We start from the raw sequence: 10,194 nt of genomic DNA on the forward strand, positions 1-10,194 counted from the left end.
GGCGGCGCGCCGCGTCACGTGAGAGCGGATCCTCTCCCCGTCACGTGGTGGGGGCGCGGAGAGGCTTCGGCGGCCGCCATGTTGTGCGGCCCCGAGCCGGGCCGGGGATGGCGGGGGCCGGCAGCAACTGGCTCTCCGGGGTCAACGTGGTGCTGGTGATGGCCTACGGCAGCCTGGTGAGCCGGGCGGGCGCGGGGCTGCCCGTGGGACGGCGACGGGCCCGGGGGGCCGGGCCTGACCTGTGCGGGGGGACGGGGCCCCCGTGGAACCGGGCCCGGGGCCCCCGTGGGGCCCTTGTGAGGCCGATCCTGGGGTGTCTGTGGGGCTCCCGTGCGGCCGGGTCCGGGGATCCGTGGGGCTGGGCCTGCGGTGGCCGTGGGCCTTCTGTGAAGCCCATCCCGGGGTGTCTGTGGGGCTGCCGTGGGGCTGGGCCTGCGGTGTCCGTGGGGCCCCTGCGAGGCCGATCCAGGGGTTTCTGTGGGGCTCCTGTGAGGCCCGTCCTGGCGTGTCTGTGGGGCTCCCGTGGGGCTGGGCCTGGGGTGTCGTCCGGCCCCTGTGAGGTCCATCCTGGGGTGTCTGTGAGGCTCCCGTGGACCCGATCCTGAGGTGTCCGTGGGGCCCCTGTGAGGCCGATCCTGGCGTGTCTGTGGGGCTCCCGTGGGGCTGGGCGTGGGGTGTCCGTGGGGCCCTGCGAAGCCGATCCAGGGGTTTCTGTGGGGCTCCCGTGAGGCCGATCCTGGGGTGTCTGTGGGGTTCCCATGGGACTGGGCCTGGGGTGTCCGTGGACCCTCTGTGAGGCCCATCCTGGGGTGTCTGTGGGGCTCCCGTGGGGCTGGGCCTGGGATGTCCATGGGGCCCCTGTGAAGCCGGACCCGAGGTGTCCATAAAGCTCCCGTGAGACACGTCCCAGGGTGGCTGTGGGGAACTCCCACAGAGCCAGACTTGGGGCCCTCACGGGGCTGGGCTGGGGGTGCCCGTGGGGTCCTGGTGTCCGTGGGGCATGGAGAGGGCGTGAGTAGGGAGCCTCTGTGGAGGCTGGGGTGTTTGTGGGGCCAGCCCAGGTGTCCATGGGGCTCCTGATGGGCTGAAGAGGAACCCCTGTGCTTGCCGGGTTTTGGGGGGTCTGTGGGGCCCTGTGGTTGCTCACTCTGGGGTGTCCACGGGTTGGGAACAGGGTGTCAGTGGGGCTGGGCCCAGGCTGGCCGTGAGACCCCCCCAGGGTGCCGCTCGGTGTGCCTGACCCCCATCCGCGCTGTGGTGCTCCAGGTCTTCGTGCTGCTGTTCATCTTTGTGAAACGCCAGATCATGCGCTTCGCCATGAAGTCTCGCCGTGGCCCCCACGTGCCCGTCGGACAGCACGCGCCCAAGGTGGGTGCGCACGGCCCGTGGTGGGGACGTGCCCTCCCTCCCCTGTGCCCGTGGACCCATCCGTACCCAGAGGGGCAGGCAGGGTCTGCTTCAAAATCGGACGTTTCCAGGAGCTGTCGCCTCGGTGTGGTGATGGGCAGCTAGAGAGGGAGCGGATTTATTTCAGAGGGCCCCCGGGACATGACTGTTATCATCCCTGTGATCCCACGAACAAAGCCAGTGCTCTGGAAATGTGTTGGGTTTTTTTTTCCCCGCTGTGCAGGATTTAAAGGAAGAAATCGACATTCGACTGTCGAGGGTGCAAGACATCAAGTACGAGCCCCGGCTGTTAGCTGAGGACGACAGCAGGCTTCTGCAGCTGGAGACACAAGGTACCCTCTCTCACTGCGTGTCAGTCAGACCCCCAGAGACACCGTCCAGCGCTTGTCCTGCTCCCGCAGGTCGTTCCCCTGGGGCCGAGTTGCGTCGCCGGCCTCTCTCGTTGGCTGTCCCGTTGCGACGTCGCGTTCGGCGAGCCGACACGAGATGGTGTCTCTGCGCTCTGCTCCTATCCGCTTTCCCCACCTCCCTTCCGCTGCCAAGTTTTGCAGAGCTTTCAGTTTGGCTTTTCTCTTTGCCAGGCTGCTATAACTACCTGTACAGGATGAAGGCGCTGGATGCGATCAGAACATCTGGTAAGGGAGCTCGGGGCAGGAGTGGGAGGGGAAGGGTGGAGAGAGACCGTGTGTGGAGGAAATAAGGGTGCGGTGCATCGGCCAGCAGCCTCGTGATAAGGCTCAAGGTCCTCCTTTGGGAATAGCAGTCACTTATCCTGCCCGGGGCTGGCGGCCCGAGGGTCTGCTCTGCTCACACGTTGGAGCAGTCGGCAAACGGAGGCAGCGGATGTGATGGGAAGTTTAATTAGCGTCCAACTTCTGACGTTGTCTGCGGGTGATCCCAAGCATTTTGACCTATGCTTCAGCTGGTTGTGTTGTGCTTTTTTATTTCCCAGAAATCCCATTTCACGCAGAGGGCCGGTACCCCAAGTCTTTAATAGGGAAGAACTTCTGTGCCTACCTGCTGGAACTGCGGAATTCCAGCACCTCCTTCAAAGGCATCCGCAAAGCCTTGATCGACACCTTGCTGGATGGGTACGAGAGTGCCCGCTACGGCACCGGGGTAAGCACCGGCGCCGCATCGCCCGGCCCCCGCAGCAGCGCGGGGGGCTGTTCCTGTGCTGTAGTCTGATGGTTGGACTGAGGTCGTGCTGTAACCTCGGCTGGGTTTTCCACTGTCTCTTCTGTTTGCGTCCAGGTCTTTGGGAAACCGGAATATCTGCAGTATCAGGATGCTCTGAACGAGCTGGCAAACATGTAAGTGTTACTGCCCGGGTGCGTAGCTGGGGTGCGGTGGTGGCTTCTTGGGCCCCAGCAGCCCATCGTGGAGGTATGAACAGAGACGGGTTTTTGGGGCAAAACCCAGCCTCTGAGACATGGGCTGTTTGCGCCTGTCCATCCTTCCAGGTTTACTTACTCCTTACAGCCCGTCTGTTAATGCGTTTTTGGGTTTGTTACTTGGTCACAGTCCACGTTGCTGCTTGCGCTGGCCGCTTTGAGCCAGGGACCTCGCGTGGGTTCCAGGCCTGGCACCCACGGGAGCGCCAGCCTTGCTTTTCAAAACCGCAGTGAGCGCCATCAATCTGCCTCGTGTTGGACAGACGGACGCGATGGTCGAGCGGCTCCTCTGGGGAGGGCGGCAGCTGTGATGGTGCCTCTCCTCTCCCTGCAGGACCAAGGCCCGGGGAGGCAGCAGCCAGCGGCAGCACCAGTCAGCAGCGAAGGACCTCACCCTCTCCCCCGAAGTCTCCAACCCCGCCACCATCCAGGTCACCTACCTGCCTTCCAACCAGAAGAGCAAACGTGCCAAACACTTCCTGGAGCTGAAGAGCTTCAAGGACAACTACAACACGCTGGAGAGCACCCTGTGAGCCGCACGGGGAGCACTGCTCCAGGGACCTGCCACAAGCAGAGCCCCTCGCTGGGTGCAGCTGGTGTCCTGGGCGGGTTTTGGCCGCAGTTTGGCGTTCAGGCAGCGTTGGGAGGAAGCGGCTGCGCTCTCGGGTCTCCCTCTTGCACGATGTTGGAGATCGTCGCTCGGCAGAGGCTCCGTTTCGGCTGGTGGAGCTCGGCCCTCACCGGGAGCCCGTTTCAAAGCAGCGCACCCGCCTGCTGAACCCGGAGGGGATCGGCCCCTGCGGCCTCCTCCGCGGCAGGCTTGGGACACGCTTCAGGCTTGAGGCTTTGAGTCTGGCAACGTCTTGGAGCCCTGGCCCTGTGAATAAACTCTGATTAGCTTTAGCTTATTTATAAAAGACATCGATCCCAGCCAGTGCTCTCCTCTACCTGTCCTCTTTCCCCATGATGGCCAGCGGGGCTGATGCTGTCTGTCCGTCCTGTCTGTGTGGGTCTCGGGCTCTGGAGCTGCTCATCTGTTCTTTCCAAAGGATGAACGCTCTTCTTTTCCCTGCGGCACCGTCGCTGCCTGCCGCTCTCAGCCAGGCGTGCCCAGCCTGCCTGTGTGCCAGGCCGTGCACCAGGGTGCCTGGACGGAGTGTAAATAGTTTGGTGGCCAGTTCTCAGCCGCCGTGGCTGAGGTGCCTCATTGGGCTGCGGTTTCTACTCCTTCTCCTGCAACTGGGCATTTGGGGACGTCTCGGGCAGACAAATACCAGCTTCGAACGTCCTGTCTGTCCTGCCAAGGGGGTGTTTCCTCCCACTCTCACCAGCGCCTCGTGTGCCAGCGGCTGCCGAGCCCCCGGGGGTGAAAGCTCGCGGCCCCCAACTTGACGTCTGCGTCCTGCCAGGCCGACTGCAGCACCCGCTGCTCACCAGTCACCGCGGCGTGTGCTGTGTGGGGCGGGGACCCCTGCCCCTCGCCTGGGCCTCTGCACTCTTTTTAATTGCTGTTTAATAAAATGACAGTTACCCTGAGCAGGATGCGTGCCGTCGGCCTCTGACTGCGGGGAGCCCTTCCCTGCCGGATCCGGGGCTGCATTGTCCCTGTGCTGCTGCCACGGTAACCGGGATGCCGTTAACGGTGTGGCTGGTGCAGAGGGCGGTTGCGGGGTCCCTGCCGCACCGGCCATGGCAGCGGCAAGCAGCCAGACCCCCTCGCTGTGGCAGGAGGAGGTGGGACAGGGCAGGGGGTGAGGGGGTGGCTGTCCTGGGGCTCCCGGCAGCGGTTGGGGACAGCGGGGCGCAATGTCCCCCTCGTACAGGTTAAACCCCGGACCCCCCAAACGCATTGCTTTGGTTGCAGGTCCTGGCGAAGGGGAGCGCCTGCGCGAGGCTGCTGGAGAGGTAGAGCCGGCAAAGGGAGCCCCGGGGGTCGAACCCCCTGTGCTGGGGGGCAGCAGGCGAGGGGGGAGCCCTGGCGTGGGGCGAGCTGGGGCCCAGCCCTGCGGACAGGCTGGGGGGGGCAGGTGCTGGTGTCCCCCTGGGACCCTGTCCTGCCCACCTCGTGTCCCCACAGCTGTGGGCAGGCGGCCAGAGGGCACCCGCAGCGCTGGGAGAGGATCTGGGCCACGGCCCGCAGGGCCCTGCAGCAGAGCGTGGAGTTGGAGCTGCGCCTCGCCAGCAAGGAGCAGACGGTGGTGAGGCCGGGCACGGGTCGGGCACGGCCGGGTGAACCCAGCCCTGTGCTGCCAGGGTCGGGTGCCTTCCTCGTCCCGCTCCAGTACCACGTCCTGGGGGACCATGCCTCCCGGCGCCGGCAAGTGGGGGGAATGGTGGGGTTCAGCACCAGCTCCTGTGCCCAGCAGGTCCGCCGAGCCGCTCTGCACCGGCTCCTCCAGGACGAGCACCAGCAGCACCGGCGGGAGCTGCGCCAGCTTGGGAAAGCCTTCTACGTGGAGCGGCTGTGAGTGCCCGGCCTGGCAGGCTCGGCACCGGCCTGGCATTGCCCAGCTTCCTGGCCGAGAATAAAACACGTTGAGCAAGATGGGGGCTGCGTCCGCTGCGTGCTGGGACGTGGGACAGCCCTACGCAGAGGTGCAGGGAAGGGGCAGCCCAGCACGATCGCCGTGGCTGGGATCCGGCAGCGTTGCCCGTGACCCTGCGTGTGCCGGATCCTGCACGCGTGGTCCCGGCCACGGCCACGCCAGGAGATGGCAGCACGGCCAGCGTGCCTCTGCCAGCCCTGCACGCTCCGCAGCTGGGTCCCGCTCCCGGCACGGGTCCCGCCATGCCGTGCCAGCGTCGGCCACATGCTCCAGTTGCCTGTGGCACGGTGCTCCTGGCCATGCGGCACAACCCTGCGGCAGCGGGGAGAGGAGCCTGGCTGGGCTGGGTGCGATGCTCCCTGGCCCCCCTCACCATCCGGGCACCCCTGAACCCCGTCTGCTCCCCTACTGGGGGGGCCTCGTCCCTCGCCTCCCGTCCCCACTGCCTGAGCCCGACCTTGGTGTCTCCCGGCCCCAGGGCCCATCAGCGCCTGCCCTGGCTCTGCTTATTGACAGGGCTGGGGGCCGCCCGGCCGGCACCCCCTGCCCACGGCCCTTCATTAGCTTGGCTGTCGGGTTGTATCACATCAGCTGCCGCTGCACGCGTGCCCCCGGCTCCCAGCACCGTGCTGCTGCCACATGTGTCCCTGCCGTCCCCGCTGCCACCCTCCCCGCGTGGCCCTGCTGCCCCGCTGCCACCCCCATGGGGCTGGAGCCCCTGGTCCCCCAGCCCAGGCAGGCAGCGGGACAGGGGCTGTGCCCCCGTTCCCTCATGGCAGTCGGGGCTGTGGCTGCCCCACGTCCAGCCCCGTTGGCCCCCCAGCGTTTGGGCCCCCACAGAGCCCCCAGCGCCATTCCCAAGGTCGATGCGTCCCGCTGTGGCGAAGCACCGGCATGGCACAGGGAGACACGTGACCCCAGCACCCCGAGAGATCCCACGTGCCAGCCAGGTCCCAACGGCCACCCCAGAGCAGGTCTGGGGTCCTGCCTTTGTCACCCAGCTGTGCCCAGCACGGCGGGGGGGGCCATATCCTCATGAGGAATGGGGCAGGGTGACAGGCGGTCACCTCCTCCGGCCACCCCCCATGGAGGGAATGCTCCTGTGGACAGGGGGTCCCAGCGGCTCCCCCAAAGCGAGGGGACAGGGACACAGGAGGAGGGGACATGGGGCACAGCCCCCCAGTGCCAGCCGCGGCTCGTCCTTGGGCAGGGTCACGCGCAGCCCCTCGGTGGTGCAGAGCCTGCCGGGACGGGGCCGGCTCCCCGGTATTGATGGCCCCGCTAATGACGGCGGAGTGTAACCGGGGGCAGGAGCAGGCGGCGCGGGGCCATCGACCCATATCGACCGGCAGCGCTCAGCGGCAAGGGCGCGGGGGTCCGCGGAGGGGGCAGGGGGACGTCGATGGGTGGTAATTAATGGGAACGAGGCCACGTGCGTGGGGCCAGGGCGCTCGCCGGCCGCGTCCCCCCGCCGGGTGCAGCTGAGCGCGGTTATAAATGGTGGCTGGGCGGCCCCTGAGCCAGACCGCCGAGGAGCCCCCCAAGCCGGCCCAGGTAAGGCAGTGACGGACATTGGGTCCCCTCGGCCCCAGGCGCGCAGGGACGGGTGGGCAGCGCTGCCTGCCGTGCCGTGCCATGCCATGCCGTGCCAGTCCATGACATGCTGTGCCATGGCGTGCCGTGCTGAGCCGTGCCATGCCATGCCGTGCCAGTCCATGACATGCTGTGCCATGGCGTGCCGTGCTGAGCCGTGCCATGCCATGCCGTGCCAGTCCATGACATGCTGTGCCATGGCGTGCCGTGCTGTGCCGTGCCAGGAGACTGTGCCCGCGCTGCCCTGCTCCGGCTTTGTCCCCGCTGCAGGATGCCTCCTGCTCGGGCACCAGATCCTAGAGCATCCCAACGCCGGTGCCACTGCCCAGGCGGGCTCCAGACACCGAGGCCTGGGTGCTGCCTGCGCGGTGCCCTGGGGGGGTCCTGCCCAGGCAAACAGCGAGGAGTTAACCCACCGCCCGCTCGCAGCCTCTCCTTCTCTCCTTCTCTTGCAGGGAGCTGAGCCCCGGGTCCCGTCCGCCTCCGCCTGCCCCTGCCTCTGTCTGATATGTTTGATATTAGGTTGTTTTATTGGAAAACCAACTAAATATCAAACATATTCTTACAGCGCCAGGGATGCCCAGCGCCGACCCAGCGAGATGCTGCCTGCGCCCTCCCACGGACAGGGCGGAGCGCGGGGGGTCCCTCCGCGCCCCTTCCCGCACCCCCTGCCCACCCTCTTGCCGCTGCAATAAAACCCGTCCGCCCGCACCACGCGCCTGTCTCCGTGGGGCCGGGGAGAGGGAGCCGGGAGCTGCCATCCCTGGGGGCCAGCGGAGGTTTGGGATGGCGGCGGGGTCAGCGCTCACCACCTGTCCCCCCCGCTCACGCCTGGGATGATCCCAGGACAAAGGCGCGTGGCCCCGTGCCCACCGCTGGCTCTGCTGCCCTGGTGCAGGGGGTTATTTATGGCTCCCTGGGCATGGCGGCGCAGCGCTTGCTCGGGGCCCTTCGTGGGCACTGTCCCTCCTGGCGCCCTGCTCGGTCTTTGTCTCCTGGGTCCCTGGGTGCTGACCCCCACAGCCCCCAAAATCTGTCCCTGGATGGGAGCAGCGGGTCTCCCTCGTGGGACATCCCGACCTGGCTGACGGGGCCGGCAGGACCTTGTGGCTGGCGCGAGGAGGCTGCTAATCCCCTGGCTGCGTAGGAAGTGCTGCCGCTCTCCCTGAGAATTCCTCCTCACGCCTGCGGAATTTGCTCCTCCAGCTGCCAACAGCAACTTCTGCCTTGCCGCCAAGCACCAGCACGGCCGGAGCCGGGCTTGGGGCTCAGCGGGCTCCTGGGGGGCTCTTCCCTGGGTATCGGGCTTGGCTCCCCCCGCTGCTCCCTGCTGAGCCAAACAATTCGGGCCAGGGGCTGCTGCTAAGCCCCTGCTCTTAAAATAGCGCCGGGCTGAGCTCGCCCTTTTCCACACCGCCCCCGGGCATGGGTAAATGTCAAGCCGGGGGCCACCAAAACATCCCGAGCCCCCAGTGGGGTGCAAACCGGGGGCGGCTTCACTGCCGGTGCCACACGGACCCGGCTCGATGCCTTGCCCAGCATGTCCCGAGGGAGTGCCGGGTGGGAGCATGGTGTCCCTGTGACACCGGCCAGGGGTGTCCCATTCCACGGGGGGGGCAGGCGGCCGGGACAATGCGGGACCCCCCGCTCGCAGACCTGCCACTGCTTTTTATAACCGCCCCAGCTGTCCTCAGGAGCCCAAATAAGGCTGTGGCCGCCTGGACCCCCCAGGGCAGACAATGGGTCCCGAGCACAGACTTTTTGGGAAGGTGGGGAGGCGGCTCGGCCCAAGAAAGGCAAAGCCCCCGCACCGGCGGGCAGGGCAGAGTTGATAAACCGGGCGGCGGGGCGGCAGGCAGCACTGCTGCCCTGCCTGCCCCTTGCCCGTCCTGCTGCCCGCCGCCCCGCTGCCGGCGCCCGTGTCCCACCGAGGATGGAGGCCATCAAGAAGAAGATGCAGATGCTGAAGCTGGACAAGGAGAATGCCCTGGACCGGGCGGAGCAGGCGGAGGCCGAGCAGAAGCAGGCGGAGGAGCGGAGCAAGCAGGTAGGGTGGGCGGCAGAAGCCCCCAGCCTGGGGATGTCCGGGGGGACGGCTTCTCCCCATGCTGGACCATGCTGAGCCCAGACCCAACACGGACTCTGGCAAGGGGAACAAGGGTGTGAGAGCTGCCACCGCCCCACAGCTCGGGGACTGTGTCACGATGCCATGGGGCATCCCGGGGGCTGCCCAGGGCTCAGCCCCTGCCAGCTGGTGTCATGTGGGACAGGGACGGACACCGTGGGGCAGAGCTGGCCCCGGGATGGGGCAGAAGGGATGCTGTGGGGCAGAGCTGAGCCTGGCATGGGGTAGGCAGGGCTCTCCCACCGTGCGGGGGTCCGGAGGGGCGTCCACCTGCGGTGACTGCCGCTGCCCTTCCAGCTGGAGGATGAGCTTGCTGCCATGCAGAAGAAGCTGAAGGGGACGGAGGACGAGCTCGACAAATACTCCGAGGCCCTGAAAGATGCCCAGGAAAAGCTGGAGCTGGCAGAGAAGAAGGCGGCAGACGTACGTATGGGGTGCGGGGTGGGAGCTGGGTTGGCTACCCTCCCCTTGTCGCCCTCCCGGTGGGACTGCAGCCCTTCCTGCGGCCTTGGGGGCAGAGGAAGGTCCCTGTCAGGCTCCGTGCACTCCTGGCAAAGCTGTGCGGGTGTCTGGGAGCAGACAGTGACCCCAGGAAGGACACATCCTGGGGGGGCCACCCACAGCCACGCAGGGGACAGAGGGATGCTGGCAGGGGCCGGTCCCAGCTTCTTCCGGGGCAAGGACGTCCCAGGCAGCCTGGGAGCGGGGATGGAGCAGGCTGGGCAGCCAGGCTCCCCGAAGCAGGGCATGGGGACCCCGAGCTGGGGGCAGAGCCACAGCAGCTGGCGGCAGCAAGCAGCCCCTCGAGCGCGGGACATGGGTCCGTGCATGTCCCCAGGAAGCTCCGAGTCACGGCTGCTGTCGGAGGAGCCGAGCTCCAGCGGAGGAGGGAGCTGTCGTCTCCCCGGGCAGGCGGAGGCCGCGTGGGCAGCGTGACAATGGCACAGCCCAGCTATTGTCGGCCGCCGTTTCCAGGAAAACAATGGCGCGAGCGGTGCAGGGTTTCGCCGGCCAGCCGCTCTCCCGGGCATCACGTGGCATGGCGTCTGGCCCTGCTCGTCACCTGCCGGGACCTGGCAGCCCGAGGGGCTGTCACCCCGTGGGGCTGCGATGCCTCAAGGGTCGAGCG

General features: G+C 67.1%; 1 protein-coding gene across 2 annotated transcripts; it reads left to right on the forward strand.

The window, feature by feature from the left end:
* The first annotated feature begins 20 nt into the window (after nt 1–20).
* On the forward strand, nt 21–3,481 carry C26H1orf43 (chromosome 26 C1orf43 homolog). 2 transcript variants are annotated; one of them, XM_072846459.1, is made up of 7 exons: nt 21–176; nt 1,267–1,368; nt 1,631–1,739; nt 1,989–2,042; nt 2,360–2,526; nt 2,662–2,720; nt 3,136–3,481. In XM_072846459.1, exons 1-7 carry the CDS (start codon nt 108–110, stop codon nt 3,332–3,334), a joined length of 759 nt encoding a protein of 252 aa, XP_072702560.1. In that variant the 5' UTR covers nt 21–107; the 3' UTR covers nt 3,335–3,481. The 2 variants fall into 2 exon arrangements, with proteins under 2 accessions (XP_072702560.1, XP_072702561.1); XM_072846460.1 differs by lacking the exon at nt 3,136–3,481 and adding an exon at nt 2,932–3,109.
* The last annotated feature ends 6,713 nt before the right edge of the window (nt 3,482–10,194 follow it).

The sequence above is a fragment of the Ciconia boyciana genome, chromosome 26 (assembly GCF_034638445.1).
Source record: "Ciconia boyciana chromosome 26, ASM3463844v1, whole genome shotgun sequence".
Taxonomy (NCBI): Eukaryota; Metazoa; Chordata; class Aves; order Ciconiiformes; family Ciconiidae; genus Ciconia; species Ciconia boyciana.